The sequence below is a fragment of the Microcebus murinus genome, chromosome 14, assembly GCF_040939455.1.
Source record: "Microcebus murinus isolate Inina chromosome 14, M.murinus_Inina_mat1.0, whole genome shotgun sequence".
Classification (NCBI taxonomy): domain Eukaryota; kingdom Metazoa; phylum Chordata; class Mammalia; order Primates; family Cheirogaleidae; genus Microcebus; species Microcebus murinus.
Genome location: NC_134117.1, coordinates 51,403,040 through 51,421,866, shown reverse-complemented (window position 1 = coordinate 51,421,866; position 18,827 = coordinate 51,403,040). Strand labels below are relative to the sequence as shown.

Below are 18,827 nucleotides of genomic sequence, written 5' to 3'. Positions count from 1 at the left end.
ATTGTATGTTTGAATCAAAATATGGCTTGTATCTCATAAATCTATGTAACTATCAAATGTCCATGAATATTAAATATATATATGGAATCAACATTGAGTACCCATCAATAGAAGAACAGACAAAGAAAATATTAGTCACACACAGTGGCTGGTGCTTGTAATCCCCGCTACTCAGGAGGCTAAATCAGGAAGTATGTGTGAGCCCAGGAGTTTGAGGTTATAGTGAGCTATGATTGTGTCACTACACTCTAGCCAGAGGAAGACAGCAAGACCCTATCTCCAAAACAAAAAAAGAAAAGAAAAAAAAAAAAGACCAGGCACAGTGGCTCACACCTGTAATCCTAGCACTCTGGAAGACAAAGGCTGGCAGATGGTTTGAGCTCAGGAGATCGAGACCAGCCTGAGCAAGAGCGAGACCCCCATCTCTACTAAAAAATAAACAGAAATAAATTAGCTGGACAACTAAAAATATATAGAAAAAATTAGCCGGGCCTGGTGGTGCATGCCTATAGTCCCAGCTACATGGGAGGCTGAGGCAGTAGGATTGCTTGAGCCCAAGAGTTTGAGGCTGCTGTGAGCCAGGCTGATGCCACGGCACTCCAGCCTGGGCAACAGAGTGAGACTGTCTCAAAAAAAAAAAAATTGTCATTTGTGACATGAGTAAAACTAAAGGACATTATGTTAAGTGAAATAAGCGAAGCACAGAAAGACAAACATTACATGATCCCACTTATGTGTGTGGAGAGTAAAAGTGGAACTCAAACAGTAAAATGGTGGCTATCAGGGGAGGAGGGCAGGACTGGGCAGATGCTGGTCAAAGGTCACAAAATTTCAGTTAAGAGGAGTAAGTTCAAGAGACATATTGTATATCATGTTGACTACAGTTAATAACAATATATTGTAAATTTGAAAATTGCTGAGAGTAGATTTTAAGTATTCTCACCACACAAAAAAATAAGGATGTGAGGTAATAAACATTAAATAGCTTGATGTAGCCGTTCCACAGTGAGTGTATATATATATATATATGACATCATTTTGTACATCAAAAAAATTTATAATTTTTACTTGTTGATTAAAAAATTTGCCCAACAGTGCCTTATGATAATTTGCTAAGTTCAAATAATTGGGGGAGGGGCTCAGAATGACATATTTTAGTATTTAATGTTTAATATACACTTAAGGCTAAATAATGAAGGGAACATGAAAAAGGCTTTACTTAATATTTTGATGCAATTCAATTAAATGCAGAAAAGTAATTAAGTAAAATTTACAGTCTAGCATTACACTTTGCAAAACTATCTCTCCTAGAGCAGTGACTGCTACTATTCTGGGACAAAAAAGCTTTTAAAAAGAGGGGAGGGGGGTTTAAGGTTTAAAAAGTTTAGGAAAGTGAATTAAGCACATTTTACTGTAGGATTTCTCAGAACCTACAATACGACATTATGAATTTCAAAAGGATGGCCATAAAACCAACATTTGCTCATGGAATCAAATAAAGGAAGGTAACCTACTCTAAAACACCCCAGAAATTTGAGATTCATTATCAATTAAAAGTCCAGGTTAATTTTACTTAAAAATGAAACAACAATAACAAAATAAGACAAAAACAAATGAAAAAAAATCCCAGAAACCATGTTTGGAATTTTTATAAATTCCAAATTACTCCATAAAAACACTGATTTTTAAAAATTGAGAAAAGGGGGGAATCTATGGTGGAAAAAAACTTTTTCTTTTTTTTCAGGTGGGGGACAGAGTTTCACTCTGTTGCCCGGGCTGCAGTTGCAGTGCCATGGCATCAGCCTAGCTCACAGCAACCTCAAACTCCTGGGCTCAAGTGATTCTCCTGCCTCAGCCTCCTGAGTGGTCGGGACTACAGGCATGCACCACCACGCCTGGCTAATTTTTTCTATAGATTTTAGTTGATCAATTAATTTCTTTCTATTTTTAGTAGAGACGGACTCTTGCTCAGGCTGGTTTCGAACTCCTGACCTTGAGCGATCTGCCCGCCTCAGCCTCACAGAGTGTTAGGATTACAGGCGTGAGCCACCGTGCCCGGCCCTAAGAAAACTTTCTAAATGTCCTATTACACAGTGTTAGTTATTACCATACCAATTTTTTACATTCTCTTTTAACTGTTTTTAAGGTATGTCAGATGTCACAGATGGATACAAAGGCGAAACCAGGACCAACAAAATGAATTTAAATAGAAAGAAGTGGGGGATATCTTAATATCAATGTAAATTCAATATAAGGTTAACTGCAATGAGAATAGAAAAAAAAGTGAACCAAAATCCAGGGCACAAGTTCTAAAACATGGGCCCTGTTAACCTCCTGAAATTGTATGCAAAATTGCAGACAAGAAAGTCCACAGCTGTCATCAGATTTTTCAAAAGGATTATGGACCCAAAACAGGTTAAGAACCACACTTTTAGGGTAAAAGAAGAAAAATTCTCATGGAAATAGCAGACAAGGAAAGACTATAAGAAAATTTACTAGTATTTTAAATTCTAAGATTGGCATGGTCTGGACATGACAGACAAAATATTAACATCAGATTGGGAGGCCGAGGCGGGCGGATTGCTCAAGGTCAGGAGTTCAAAACCAGCCTGAGCGAGACCCGTCTCTACCAAAAATAGAAATAAATTAATTGGCCAACTAAAAATATATACAAAAAATTAGCCGGGCATGGTGGCACATGCCTGTAGTCCCAGCTACTTGGGAGGCTGAGGCAGTAGGATCGCTGAGCCCCGGAGATTGAGGTTGCTGTGAGCCAGGCTGACGCCACGGCACTCACTCTAGCCTGGGCAACAAAGTGAGACTCTGTCTCAAAAAAAAAAAAAAAAAAAATTAACATCAGAGCTTCAAATAGCATGCCCATCTCCTTCACACACCTGAGCTCTGGCCTCAGCTGGTACCAATTTCCAGACCCCTGTGAAGTACTGATAGTTGCCATAGCAGAAGAGCTCAGAGCCCATTTCTCAGAATGTCTATATTTTCTCATAATTTTTATAAGTGTTCTGTGCCCTGGCACACAGCAGTCCAGCACCAAGCAGGTGGGAAGACAATCAATACCCACATGTCTCTTTTCTTTTTTTTTCTTTTTTTTTGAGACAGAGTCTCGCTTTCTTGCCTAGGCTAGAGTGAGTGCCGTGGCGTCAGCCTAGCTCACAGCAACCTCAAACTCCTGGGCTCAAGCAATCCTACTGCCTCAGCCTCCTGAGTTGCTGGGACTACAGGCACAAGCCACCATGCCCTGCTAATTTTTTCTATATATATATTAGTTGGCCAATTGATTTCTTTCTATTTTTATAGTAGAGACGGGGTCTCGCTCAGGCTGGTTTTGAACTCCTGACCTTGAGCAATCCGCCCGCCTCGGCCTCCCAGAGTGCTAGGATTACAAGCGTGAGCCACCGCGCCCGGCCCACATGTCTCTTTTCTACTCTTGATAGTCCATGTGATGAGTTAGAAAATACAAAACACATTAATTGGTAATGAAGGATTTGACCACTAAGAGAAACTGGTAGGAAGGTAATTTACCTTCCGGTATAGTAGTTGCTTCACACACTACCTACTTATTCAAATTTTGTGAAATTGCTAGGCATGTGGGTGTGGTTTTAATAGTTCCTTTTAAAAATCACTTATATTTGAGATTTTAATTTGAATAAAATATATTTTATCAATATTTATTAATGCTCAGACAGGCACGGTGGCTCACGCCTGTAATCCTAGCACTCTGGGAGGCTGAGGCGGCAGGATCGCTCAAGGTCAGGAGTTCGAAACCAGCCTGAGCAAGAATAAGACCCTATCTCTACTAAAAATAGAAAGAAATTAGTTGGCCAACTAAAAATATATAGAAAAATTAGCCAGGCATGGTAGCGCATGCCTGTAGTCCCAGCTAGCTACTCAGGAGGATGAGGCAGGAGGACTGCTTGAGGCCAGAAGGGAGTTTGAGGTTGCTGTGAGCTAGGCTGACGCCATAAGACTCGAGCATGGGCAACTGAGTGAGACTCTGCCTCAATAAATAAATAAATAAATAAAATCTTTACTATTATATTAATAGATGCTCTATCTCTATTAAGGTATGTCAACTTTCTGAAATAATGGATAAAATTCAAAACCTCAGATTGATCCGAGAAACTTCTTTCATTTTTTTAATCTTTTGCAAAATTATTGAAGCAATGGTCAACAACGTTTTATCCTTTGAAATTTCCATGTATTGATGTACAGTATACTCAAAAAGCAGTCTCATGCTATTTGGAGAGAACAACATAAAGATGTGCGGAATCCTCTTAAAGAGATAAGTCACTATCTTTCTACGCTTTACTACATACTTGGAAATATTAAGGCACTATAAAGAAAAATACAGTTCCTTCCTCTCCAATTTTCTCAACTTTTTTTTAAAAAAAAATCAGTTATCTAATTCTTTATAACTTTTAAGTTAAATACTTATCTACCCAGATTTTAAATCAAGTAAACAAAAGTCTTCAAAATGTCATCTTCTATTCAAAAGTCTTCCTAAGAAGTGGTCTTTAAAGATTAGATTTCATAAAAGTATAAAATCTTTGATGCCCCTACGAATAGACAACTCATTGGTCAATCCATGGCTGTAGCTTTCATGAATCTACGCTAAGCCCATAGTGTATGAAATGCTGGAGATATTCATCACCTTTTATTTAAGAATAAGAAATTCAGGCACAAAATTATTTTTTTAAGAGACAGGGTCCCGCTATGTTGTACAGGCTGGAGTGCAGTGGCTATTTGATCCTGGGCTCAAGCAATCCTCCTGCCTCAGCCTCTCAAGTAGCTGGGACTACAGGTGTGGGCCACTGTGCCCAGCCCCATTCCCACATTTTAATGCTGTTTTAGTTATAAAGATACACATGTAACTATTTTCAATCAACTATATTGAAGGTACCTGAATATTCAATAATTGATCTAAGGGCTATTTAAAGATTCAGTAAGCAAGTCACTGGCTATTTCTCTCAATGTCTCTATACACAACAAAAAAACTGTTAAACTTTCAAACCTAGAAGCTCTCGTCTCTCTAGTATGACAATCACTGAAGACACTGCAGAACTTCAGGCTGAATATGGAAAAATAGAACAAATATTAAGAAAAGAATGAAGTATTTCAGGGTGTAGGAGAAATGAAAAATGGGGCTGGAAAGATATATGACCATGAATACAATTCCAGGGAATTTAAACTATATTCTAAAACTCCTTGAAGATATTTTTGCAGATGCATAAGAGAATGGTGTAATACAATGAACCACAATTCTGAAATCCTAATATTGACTCTTCTATGACCTTAAGTGAGACCTAAACAAATTTCTTCACCTTTCTGGGCCTCAATTTCCTTATCTGTTAGCGAAAGAATTTGGGATAGAATCTAGTTCAGGCCCCATCCAGCTTTGAAAAATTCTGTGATATGTAAGAAACTATGCTTTAGGAATATATCTGACAGATACACTGGAGTTGGAAGAGAATTTAGCAGTAGTATATACAGCAACCAAGAACAGAAAGCAAATAAAAGCAAGCAATTAGAACTAAAACAAAAGGATAATAAAGATAGAGCATTATGACCAAGTGAGAGATGGGACAAAAATCTTCCTGACAGAAGTGAAGGATCTATGGCAAGCATTTTTGATTAGGATACAAAGGTGTGGGAAAGGTACTGAACAGCCTGAAAGTTAGATGAGAGAATTTAGCATGTAAACTGTCATAAACAGAAAATGACTACTGATGGAGTTATCAAAATATGAAATGCACAAGGCCTAAATTTAAAATGGAGGAATAAATTCCAGACATTTTCAAAGTGGAAAAAATTTAAAGTTTGATATGTGATTGAATATGGGGATTAAAGAAAAAGAAAATGAAAGATGACAGATGATGACACCAAGGAATTACTAACTCTCCTTAACTGAATAGGTTCAGTATTAATCAGAAACAATTCAACTACAATTCAGATCTTCAATTTTACATAAGATTTTAGCAATAAACTGACACACCCGGCCTAGAATGGTATATTGCTCTCAGGGGAAAATGAGCTAGAAATAAAGGCACAAAGATCAACATACAGGCTGGGCATGGTGGCTCACGCCTGTAATCCTAGCACTCTGGGAGGCCGAGGCAGGATTGGTTGAGGTCAGGAGTTCAAGATCAGCCTGAACAAGAGGAAGACCCTGTCTCTACTAAAAATAGAAAAAAGTATCCTGGTGTGGTGGCATGCATATGTAGTCCCAGTTACTCCGGAGGCTGAGGATTCCTTGAGCCCAGGAGTTTGAGGTTGCAGTGAACTATGATTATGCCAATGCACTATAGCCTGGGCAACAAAGCAAGAGCTTGTCTCAAAAAAACAAAAAACACCAACATATAGTCAGTTGTCCATATCTGTGGGTTACACTATTGGGGCAAAAAAAGCAATTAAAAAAATAAATAAAAATAAAAAAGAACATAAATTAAAAAAATACTGTTTTTACAGCATTTCCATTGTATTAGGGTGTTTCATTTGTTTTTTCAGATAAAGGCTTTTGTTCTATTGCCCAGAGTAGAATGCAGTGGCCCAATCATATAGCTCACTGCAACCTCAAACTCCCTTTTTTTTTTTTTTTGAGACAGTTTCACTTTGTTGCCCAGGCTAGACTGAGTGCCATGGCGTCAGCCTAGCTCACAGTAACCTCAATCTCCTGGGCTCAAACGATCTTATTGCCTCAGCCTCCCGAGTAGCAGGGACTACAGGCATGCACCACCATGCCCAGATAATTTTTTCTATATATATTAGTTGGCCAATTAGTTTCTTTCTATTTATAGTAGAGACGGGTCTCGCTCTTGTTCAGGCTGGTTTCGAACTCCTGACCTCGAGCAATCCACCCGCCTCGGCCTCCCAGAGTGCTAGGATTACAGGCGTGAGCCACCTTACAGGCCTGCAACCTAAAACTCCTGGGTTTAAGCAATCCTTACAGCTCAGCCCCCCAGGTAGCTAGGAATTATAGTTGTGTGTGACCAATCCCACCTAATTTTTTTCACTTTTTAAAATAGAGTCCAAGGGCCGGGCGCGGTGGCTCACGCCTGTAATCCTAGCTCTCTGGGAGGCCGAGGCGGGCGGATTGCTCAAGGTCAGGAGTTCAAAACCAGCCTGAGCGGGACCCCGTCTCTACCATAAAAATAGAAAGAAATTAATTGGCCAACTAATATATATAATATAAAAATCAGCCGGGCATGGTGGCTCGTGCCTGTAGTCCCAGCTACTCGGGAGGCTGAGGCAGGAGGATTGCTTGAGCCCAGGAGTTTGAGGTTGCTGTGAGCTAGGCTGACGCCATGGCACTCACTCTAGCCTAGGCAAGAAAGCGAGACTCTGTCTCAAAAAAAAAAAAAAAAAAAAAAAAAATAGAGTCCAGGTCTCACTACATCATCCAGGCTGGTCTCAAACTCCCAACCCCAAGAAATCTTTCCACCTGGCTCTCACAAAGTGCTAGGATTACAGGAATAAGATTCTGAGCCCAGCCTTTTATTAGGTGTCATAAGAAATCTAAAAATGATTTAAAGTGCATAGGCTACGTGCAAACACTACATAATTTTATATAAGGAACTTGCATGTCCATGAATTTTGACATGGGGAGACACATCCTTGAACCAATCATAGATAGAAGGAAGACTGTATTTCATTTGAGTTGAACAATTCAGTTAAGCTTTTTCTGTTGCATGATCATTGGTTTAACAGTGGCCTCTGACACTATTATATCTGGTATGTTTCAATGGTTGCATTTTTTTAAAAATAGGGTAAAAATGGCACCCATTGTATTCTGAAGTCCTTGTAAAGTCCTTTGTTGAATTTTTTCCCTCAAATTGCATTTGAAGATGCAGGAGAAAACTTAAGGCGTTATATATAGGTTAAAATGTTCTCTATTGACATTAGGCATAAATAAGACACACTTTAATTGCCCCAGAATTGAAAAAAAAAATTAACTTTGCTTGGCTCTGAGAATCAACTATACTAAAATGATATATAATTAGTCACAAAAAGGCTTTAAAAGAAGGCAAGAGAGAATACTCACTCTATTTTATAGAATGAGGTGTTGCCAGATTCTTAAAAAAAAAGTGGCAAGAAAATATCAAATGTTCAGGAAGTAGCCCAAAATATAGCACCTAGAGATTAGATATTTTAATCAAAACAAAGTCTCTGGACAGTTCCATTTAGAACCTACTCCAGGACTTTCATAGGAAAGCCAAGCCCTAAACACTAACAAAATACCTGCCTACTTTTAGAAGTGATGATGTCAGCAAATTTTAGATTTTTGAAAAATTCTGATTAATGATAGATCTAAGAAAATCCATAAATAATTTCAGGCACAAATACAAGCTGTTTACAAAATCTCATTATTCATATATGGAATCTGTATATCCAAACACAGAAAAAGAAGACCTACATTCACTACTGACTCAGCCTTTGACAAATTTTATAAACCTCCTTTGTGCCTCCTTTGCTCAATCTTAAAATAAAAATAAAGGAATACAACATGCATTCAAATAATTACAATACAGATATTAAGAGCTAAGGACAACAGAATTGTACACAACAGCTATTTTATTGACACAATACAGACATGAATCTAAAACAAATCATATGCAGTAAAAGCCAGCTAAAACATGCTTGTTTACCATACAGCACTTGCTTCTAGACACACAGTAGTTGCTAATAATTCCTGTTTAATCAAAACTAAGTAAATTTTTTTCCCATTATGTAACATAGAAAAGAAATACCTGGATCCAAATTCAGTATATCTATGATTATCATTTCATATAATTTTCATTTACCAACAGAAGTAACTGCTGACCTTTAATCACCCAAATCAAGAGTAATTAAAAACACTATTTCCATGACTAGAGGAAGAAAAAAAAAAAACACTGAAATATCCATTTAAGGAAAAAGGTCACCTAGATAACTATCATTCCTACCAAATTTTAGAACACTTCTGGGACAAGAGAGTGACATACAAAAAGAGAAAGAAATTTTAGAACACTAAAGTTAGAGGATTAGTGTCTCTACAATTGACCTCAAATCACAAAACATATTTTAAGCAAATAGAACACAACTAAGCACTACTACAAGATATATCATAAATAAAAATATATTCAAATGAACAGACTAAGCTGCAACTTTTCTGGGTACTCAAAATCTCAATTCTGTAGAATCCCTGGGAAACTGATTTGAAATGCCTAAACATTACTGGCTTATTATATTTAAGTAAAAAATGAAAAGCTACAGAAGAATTAAATGTTTTAAGTTTCAATCAGTAAGTCAAGAAATGGTAAAAAAATTCTTCCTTAGAAAATTGGGAAAAAATCTATTGAAACAGTTTCAGTAACATTTTTCATTTATTTTGAAAATGTAAATGTTCACTTACTGCTTTAACAACTATCATTTTCCTTTGCTTGGTAATTACATTCTTTAGAGTTGGTTTTTCCTACTTTAAATTCAAACTGAAAACCACAGGCATGTATAGTTTTTCATAAAGTATGGCTTTCAAATATTTACTTTTAAATATAACTTGTAAATACTAGCACCTTAACACGCAAAATATATTCTATTTTAATGGCTGTTAACCTCTAACATAATCAAATCAATTAAAAGCCAATACTGTCCAAATTGCTAGGTGAAACAGCCTTTTCACGAGTTTTTCCGTGAATTTTTAAAAGGACCCTCACAGATAAAGGATGCATCATTTGCAAACATTTTACACCATCATGCACAGTCTAATCCATATAGCTATAATAGGGTCCTCCCCCCACATTTACAGTACATGTGTTCAGTAGCCTGACCTGGCTGTGATACTGCAGTGGCTGTAAACTGAGTAGCCCATGGCGGATTCTTCTGTCCTCCAAACTGAGCCATGATGCAAAGGGAAAAGAAACCTTCGCTTGTCTTCTATAGCAGCGATCTATTAAGAAAGGATCCACATTTTAAAGTTCAGCCAAACTATAAATATCACAAAGTGACATCTGAAAGAAATGTTTAATGTATCAAGGACATCTTCATAGATCTAAGTAGACATAAGTGGAAGTAGAAAAAGGGCAAAAGAACATCTGAAATGCAGCTAAAACGTTTTACATCAAGTACATCACCAAAACTACCCTAGTTTAAAAGGTGACCTAAGGAGTACACTTACAAGAAAGGCACTCATGCAACTACAAATTGTCGCATTTAAACGGAAGACCATCTGCTGTGTCTACCCAATTGTTAACAAAAAGAAGTTCACAACTTTATATTCACAGGAAACATCGCCTGCGTGTTTCCTACTGCAATAGGTTGGGGAGTAAAGCCAGAGAAGTGATGAAGCCAATAACGGAAATTAGGACGAGACCCCCAAGAAAAAACTTTAAAGAATATCATTTAAATAACGAACATCTCTTTACTTTCTCTACTAAAGAAACCGTGAGATTCTTTTCCATCCCCTCCCTCGAGGGAAAAGGCAGTTGAGATAACGGATGCCCCTTCAAAAACCACTGCAAAGACCCCTCCCCCCAATTCACACCAGAAAAGGCGAAGACCTCCGCCCGCGCACTCCTCCCCGCCCCCTCCCTCCACCCCAGGCCGCACGACTCGGAAGGGCCAGAGCTCTGCCATCCATCTTCCTCGGGCCCCAGCCAGCCGTAGAACACGGAAGGCGGAATCTACCGACCCACGATAGTGGGTGAAGCGCTAACGAGGGGATACTGAGAGCTGCAGTCTCCTCAACCCCTGGACCGGACGGAGAAAGCCTCCATCTCTCAAACCGCATGCTGCCGCGAGCCGCCCCAATGCCCTGGGCCTGGAGGCTAACACCGCAGCGGCGCAGGGGTGATGGACGGCAGACAGCAGGCTGAAGGCTGCGGAGGCAAGGCTGAGGGGCGCTGGGGGCACCTGAAGGGCCGCCGGGAGAGAGCGAGGCGGTGGGGGAGGGGCCGGCCGCGCGGGGCCTGCTCCGACCCGCACAAAAGGGACCGTGTCCCTCCCGCCCCAGTCCCACAAGAGCCCCACCGTCGCCGGCCTGCGGCCGCCGCGCTACCAAAACAGTCGCTCCTGGCCCCTCCGTGGATCCGAAAGGATGTTAAGAAGCCTGGCGTGGCCGCCAGCCGTTCCAAATGCGCGGACCAGACCTTCACCTGAGTCGGGTCCCGGCTAACACCGAAGCCATTTCAAACCCGTCAGCCTTAGGCGCATGCGCCAACTTCCACCTCTTCCTCCACGCCTCTCTCCTCCTTCCAACTCCCGGAGGAGCGGCGCTTACGAGATCACGTTCTACGTGCGCGCTCTCCCGCCTGCCTCAATACGCTCGCCCCTTTCTCTACGCGGGTGGAACGAGAGCGCGCCTAAGGGTTACCTTGGCTTCGCTAAACAATGAGTAGGGCTACGTCTTCCGCTTGCTCTGAGGGAAGGACTTTCGGGAGGGTGGGAAGGAAATAAACTGTAGTCACGTGATCCGATTGGTGCCACCGCCATTTTATGGTTTTTATTTTTTTCCCTCCTAGTTCAATAACTTGGGAGAATGACTATATCTTGTAACATTTTAACATCTTTGAAAATTTGGGTAAAGTTTACATAACATACAATTTGCTGTTTCAAATATTTTGTAATGTTTTTCATTCAAAAGAAAAAGGAAACTTACACCTATTATAAGCAGTCGCACTTTAATTCCTTCCTCACCCAGTCTCTGGCAACCACTAATCTTTGTGTGTCTATGCACTTGCCTATTTTAGACATTTCACGTAAATAGAATCATACAATATGTGGCCTTTTGGGCATCCGGTTGTTTTGATTATACACAAATGTTTTCAGTGTTCATCCATGTTGTAGCATGGATCCGTACTTCATTCCATTTTATGGCCAACGTTGCTGATTACTTAATATTTGGTTTCCCAGATTTAAGGAAATTTTTGCTTTTCTCTTAAGTTATCTATAGCTTACAGCAATTTGGTAAAGTATACCTTTGTGAACAAAGATGAAACTTACTTTTATCTCCCTACCTGATCTCTCTGGAATTCAGAAACTATTAGTGAGTATTCTTATTTTCATGACAATATAGTAATATGCATTAGTTCAATAAGAATTTGTTCTCCTTGTAACAATATACAATTAGAGACATTGGTTATATTACTGAGGCATTGACTGAAATGTCGTATTTCCAGTATGACCAGACAACTGTAAGGAACTGTGCTTGACTTTGTGGAGCCAATAAAGTTCCTTGCAAAAACTGGCCTGAAACCTTGTATATGTTGAAGTAAAAATTAAAATGTGGAGAAAAGTCTCTAATGTTTTATTTGGGAAGGAAGAATTGCAATTTGAGGTATACGTGTATACCATCTTTGGTATGTCTGAATAACAAACAGAAGGTTAGAGGTTTTATAAAAGAGAAAAGTTACCTATTGCTCTTTAAGAAAGTTCATTGGCAATGGTAAGGGTTTGGGGAGCTGGCAAGCTCTGATTGATGAGCCACAGCAATGGGCAATATTAGTCCTAGAGTTGTAGCAAGCAAGTTAGTTCAGAAGCTATAGATAAAACTGGTTTTAAGGCCGGGCGCTGTGGCTCACGCCTGTAATCCTAGCTCTTGGGAGGCCGAGGCGGGCGGATTGCTCAAGGTCAGGAGTTCAAAACCAGCCTGAGCAAGAGCGAGACCCCATCTCTACTATAAACAGAAAGAAATTAATTGGCCAACTGATATATATATATAAAAAATTAGCCGGGCATAGTGGCACATGCCTGTAGTCCCAGCTACTCGGGAGGCTGAGGCAGAAGGATCACTCGAGCCCAGGAGTTTGAGGTTGCTGTGAGCTAGGCTGACGCCACGGCACTCACTCTAGCCTGGACAACAAAGTGAGACTCTGTCTCAAAAAAAAAAAAAAAAAAAAAAACTGGTTTTAGCTGACAATAAGCAGTTTCAGCAGTAAGGCTTGTAGAGAATTACATCTTTGGAGCAATGTGTGTACCCTGAGTGCTTTTTGCCTGGCTTCTCAAGTCTGTTTCATTTGGGTATGACAATAAAGACCCAATTCCTATGATCAATTTTCACATTCACATGGTCCTCTTCCATGGTTGCCTTGCAGGTGAGTAATGAATTATCACTTCTTGGAACTCCTAGGAACCTTAAGATGCTTTGGGTCTTAAGAAACTTCGACCCTCTCTAAAAGAGAGGAATTCTTCCAAATCTTTAGATATTGCTGGCAAAGTCTGATGGCAAGTCCTTGGCTTGGTTTCCCAGCCTGAAAAGGCTTTTAAAAGTCCAATCAGATTCCTTATGAAAAGTTTCAGCAAAGCAAACTTAAAGAGAACCTATATATTAATATTCCCACTACACTTATGTAAATAATCTTGCCACCTTTACTGAATAGAGTTATTTTACAAACAAATTAGTCTGACTTTTATCATCTTTGATAGAAATAAGAGTGATTTTTTAAAGAGAAAATTGGCTGGGCGTGGTGGCTCACGCCTGTAATCCTAGCACTCTGGTAGGCCGAGGCGGGCTGATTGCTCAAGGTCAGGAAATGGAAACCAACCTGAATAAGAGTGAGACCCCGTCTCTACTATAAATAGAAAGAAATTAATTGGCCAACTAATATATATAGAAAAAATTAGCCGGGCATGGTGGCACATGCCTGTAGTCCCAGCTACTCGGGAGGCTGAGGCAGGAGGATGGCTTAAGCCCAGGAGTTTGAGGTTGCTGTGAGCTAGGCTGATGCCGTGGCACTCACTCTAGCCTGGGCAACAAAGAGAGACTCTGTCTCAAAAAAAAAAAAAAGAAAATTGTTTCAGTAGAAAACTATAACATATGCTCTGGGCATCAAATTCTAGTCTTGTTCATTGTCTTTGAAGACTATCTGCATATTGAACTGGATCCTGTATTATTCTATTAAAAATCGTTTCCTCCAATATTTGGCTACAACTCTCCAAACTATTATTTCCAATTTTTCTCACATCCTCTGGCTTAGAGTAATTAAAAATTGATATTGAGGCCGGGCGTGGTGGCTCACGCTTGTAATCATAGCACTCTGGGAGGCCGAGGCAGGCAGATTGCTCAAGGTCAGGAGTTCAAAACCAGCCTGAGCGAGACCCTGTCTCTACTATAAAAATAGAAAGAAATTAATTGGCCAACTAATATATATATATAAAATTAGCCGGGCATGGTGGCACATGCCTGTAGTCCCAGCTACTCGGGAGGCTGAGGCAGGAGGATTGCTTGAGCCCAGGAGTTTGAGGTTGCTGTGAGCTAGGCTGACGCCATGGCACTCACTCTAGCCTGGGCAACAAAGCGAGACTCTGTCTCAAAAAAAAAAAAAAAATTGATATTGCTTATTTTCCCAAAGCCCTATAAGCTGAACTTGAAAAACTTGATATAGACTTAAATCGTATTGGCACTTGCTCGTGGGTGGGTCACTCAGAAACTTCGCCATAAACACCCAGTGCCATCACCAGAGATATTGAAACTGCAAACTAGTAGATCTATTGGACCACTACTGCCATCCTCAATTCCAACACCTAGAAATCTTGACTGGCTGCCCTCTAGCCTCAGAAACCAGGTTTCCAACTATTAATCTTTGCTTCTCTTTATTTTCATAGAAATTCACCTCATTAAATATCTAACTGCTAGCACCATCAGGAAACATCCTCTGCTACTAAGTTCCAACAGATGCTCCTTAATGAACAAAAGATGACTGAATGAAAAAATGGACTTAAATTGTTCAAAGGAAAAAATGTCTCTTCTTTCTGTGAAAAGAGGAGATGACAATCCTAGCACTCTGGGAGGCCCAGGCGGGCTGATTGCTCGAGGTCAGGAGATGGAAACCAGCCTGAGCAAGAGCAAGACCCCGTCTCTACTATAAATAGAAAGAAATTAATTGGCCAACTAATATATACAGGAAAAAAAAAATTAGCTGGGCATGGTGGTGCATGCCTGTAGTCCCAGCTACTCGGGAGGCTGAGGCAGCAGGATCACTTGAGCCCAAGAGTTGGAGGTTGCTGTGAGCTAGGCTGACGCCATGACACTCACTCCAACCTGGGCAGCAAAGTAAGACTCTGTCTCAAAAAAAAAAAGAGGAGATGACAAAGATTCTGTACGTGACCAAACTTAGGCTCCAGAGTTGTTGTTTTTTTTTTATTAGACTTCTGGTTTGACCAAATCCTGAGCTTTTCTGTAGGCCCATCTGTCCCATCTGTGCACTTCTTTGTAATCCAGTTTTTAAATTTATTTATTTATTTATTTATCTATTTAAGAGACGAGATCTTGCTGTGTTCCCCAGTCTGGAGTTTGCTAGCTATTTACAGTCACAATTGTAACACACTGCATCCTGGAACTCCTGGCCTCAAGTGATTCTCCAGCCTCAAGATACCAAGTAGCTGAGACTACAGGCACACCACCTCACTAGCTAAAATTCAGTTTTAGCAAAGAACCCTGCTAAGTCAGTTTGGCAAGAACCCTTCACCCTCTATATCTAATCAAGTTCCTCATCCTTCACCATCTCCTGGGTGATGAGTCATCACCCTGATCTGTCTTCAGCAAGAATCCTGTAACATGGGTTTAGTCAGAATCCCCTGACCCCTGATAAAATTACCTGTTATTAATAGTAATTTTCAGGCGGGGCGCAGTGGCTCACGCCTGTAATCCTAGCACTCTGGGAGGCCAAGGCGGGTGGATTGATCACGGTTAGGAGTTCAGAACCAGCCTGAGCAAGAGTGAGACCCCATCTCTATTATAAATAGAAACAAATTAATTGGCCAACTAAATATATATAGAAAAAAAATAGCCGGGCATATAGTGGCACGTGCCTATAGTCCCAGCTACTTGGGAGGCTGAGGCAGAAGGATTGCTTGAGCCCAGGAGTGTTAGGTTGCTGTGAGCTAAGCTGACGCCACAGCACTCTAGCTCGGGCAACAGAGTGAGACTCTGTCTCAAAAAAAAAATAGTAATTGTCTATCCACTGACCTCCAACCTGTTCCTTGGCTATAAATTCCCACTTGCCTATCCTGTATTCAGAATTTAGCCCAACTCTCTCCCCCATTGCAAAATCTCATTGAAGTGGTTCATATGCATATCATGATGGTCCTGAATAAAGTGTCATTGAAAAAAAATTTTCCTTAACAGTATGGATGTAGCATCATAACAAGAATTAGGATTTTGAGGGGAGAGGGGGGGAAATGGGCATTTATTGAAACCTTAAAATCTGTACCCCCATAATATGCCGAAATAAAAAAAAAAAAGAATTAGGTAAAAGTCATAGGGAAGATTGCTGATCACAGTGTGGGATTTCAGAACACTTCTTGGAAGGGTAGGAAGAAAGGTGTAGGACTAAATGAGCAGGTCAGCAAAGATAATATGGAATAATATGGTGATGACCATTCAAGAGATGATGGATGATCAGAGGGGTTTACCTTTTGAATGGTACCAAGAAAAACTAGGATGGGATGCATTTTGCACATAGTCCTAATAGAAGCTTATAGCAGAGTTGGCCATCTGGCAAGACAGATTAAGGTTGGGAGCGAGGCCCACCAGGTGGGGGAAGGGATCTGGGGTTTCCTGTGGTCGGTTGGTGTTGATAGCTGCAGGGAGAGTCGCTGAGGCTTGTGACCTGAGTTGCTTTTTCTGGCATTGGTTGGGGTCTCTCCAAGAACATGTAAATATGGTTTGTGTTCTTATGGGACTAAATACCATTTACTATATTGTATTTTAGAAAACTCTATCATTTCACTGCTGAAGGGCTAGCAAAATGGTAGTTCCAGAGGGCAATTTGGCATTATTTATTATAAGTATTTTATAACGTATATTCGAAAGATTGGGAAAACTTAAATGTTCATCAAAAGGAACTGGTTAAATAAGATATGATTTATCCGTACAATGGAATATACCATAGAGGTGTTAATAAGAAGGCAGTTCTACATTCATTCATTGATATGGATTATTAGATTAAAACAAGAAAAGTAAAGGTGTACTATGCTTGCATATGTATAGAATACCTCTGGGTGTATACACAAAAAGCTTGTAACCATGATGGCCTCTGGGAAGAACTGTGAGTCTGGCAGACATATTAGTTGGGTTACTTACCCAATGGCCATTCTTCTCACTTCTTCCTTTGCTGAATATTATTACCTCAGGAGAAGCAGGCCTCTCTAGCCCTAGGAGGTAAATATTGATTGGTATAAGCCAATTATGGTAATTAATGGCATAAGGAGAAGTATATTGGTAGCTTCTAGGTTTTGTTTTCTAATTAGAAAGAAACTGGAGTAGAAACCTTTTTTCCGTACTTTTAGGTAAAGTTGGGAAAGGTCATGATTCTTTGAATTGCTGCAACTATCTTGAGACCATGAAAATTGCAGAAAAACAGATCTGGAACTCTGATATCATTGAATTACTGAATTTATTAACACTGGAATTACTGATCTCTGGAGTTCTTTTTTTTTTTTTCCAAGAAAGTATCAGATGGAATGGAGTTCTTGTTATGTCTGAAAATGCACTGTTTATTGTTTGAGTTAAGAATTACCACTTTCAGTTGGTAATTCTGTTGCTGAATGTCCTGAGTATAAACACTTGGCAACAGTGGCAGGATGGTCATTCATTTTTTTCCCTCGAATGCCTTTTGTACTTTTTGAATTTCATAATAATGGCATTTCTTCACTTAAATTTTTTAAAAAATTTAAAATTTAAATTTAAAAATTTAAAAATTATGGTGCATTAGTTTTTGTTTGTTTGTTTGTTTGTTTGTTTTTTGAGACAGAGTCTCACTTTTGTTGCCCTGGCTAGAGTGAGTGCCGTGGCGTCAGCCTAGCTCACAGCAACCTCAAACTCCTGAGCTCAAGGGATCCTCCTGCCTCAGCCTCCCAAGTAGCTGGGACTACAGGCATGCACCACCATGCCCAGCTAATTTTTTTTTTGTATATATATTTTTAGTTGGTCAATTAATTTCTTTCTATTTTTAGTAGAGATGGGGTCTTGCTCAGGATGGTTTCGAACTCCCAACCTCGAGCAATCCGCCCGCCTCGGCCTCCCAGAGTGCTAGGATTACAGGCGTGAGCCACCGTGCCCGGCCGGTGCATTAGTCTTTAATCCAGCAATGTAAGGTTTATTATGACAAAAAATTAAAGTAATGAAAATGTTCAACAATAGGGAATGATAAAATGATATGATAAAATTATCATATGATAAAATGAATGATAAAATTATGGGACATTCACATCCTTGAACACTATGTACATTTGTATCACTACAAATGATAATGACAATTGAGCTGATACAGGAACTACAAGAAGGAGCTAACAATATGAGGATCTGATGGTAGAACCAGGCAGCAAGATCAAAGGTTTTGAATCAGAGAAAAGTATGGCCTGTTCAAGGAACTGTAGAAGCTCAGGGTGACTGGAGAATGGTAAAGGGAGGCACACAGGTTGGCACAAGCCAGGTCACCTAGATCCCTGCAGGTCAAGTAAGGAGTTAGGATTCATACTATGTATAATGGGAAGTCAAGGGAGCATTTTAAGTAGGGGAATGTCATGCTTCAAGCTCTGTTTAAAAAATATTATTCGGGGCTAAGCATAGTTGCTCACACTTGTAATCCCAGTACTCTGAGAGGCCAAGGTGGAAGGATCGCTTGAAGTCAGGGGTTCAAGACCAACCTGAGCAAGAGTGAGACCCCCGTTTCTACTAAAAATAGAAAGATGGCCAGGCGTGGTGGCTCACACCTGTAATCCTAGCTATGGGAGGCTGAGGCGGGAGGGTTGCTTGAGCTCAGGAGTTCAAGACCAGCCTGAGCAAGAGAGAGACCCCGTCTATACTAAAAATAGAAAAAATGAGCCAGTCAACTACA

General features: G+C 40.0%; 1 protein-coding gene across 4 annotated transcripts in view; it reads right to left on the bottom strand.

The window, feature by feature from the left end:
* The window catches only part of CCAR1 (cell division cycle and apoptosis regulator 1), a 61,742-nt gene extending 50,340 nt beyond the window's left edge, over positions 1-11,402 (bottom strand). The window contains exons 1-2 of one of the 4 annotated variants that reach the window (XM_076010051.1): positions 11,363-11,402; positions 9,822-9,940 (exon numbers count right to left, since the gene is read on the bottom strand). In XM_076010051.1, coding sequence (XP_075866166.1) covers positions 9,822-9,894 — 73 coding nt within the window. In that variant the 5' untranslated portion in view covers positions 9,895-9,940; positions 11,363-11,402. Of the gene's footprint in view, positions 1-9,821; positions 9,941-11,019; positions 11,276-11,362 lie in introns of those variants that run through there. The other 3 variants (XM_076010052.1, XM_076010050.1, XM_076010049.1) reach the window with 3 other exon arrangements.
* Positions 11,403-18,827: the final 7,425 nt, after the last annotated feature.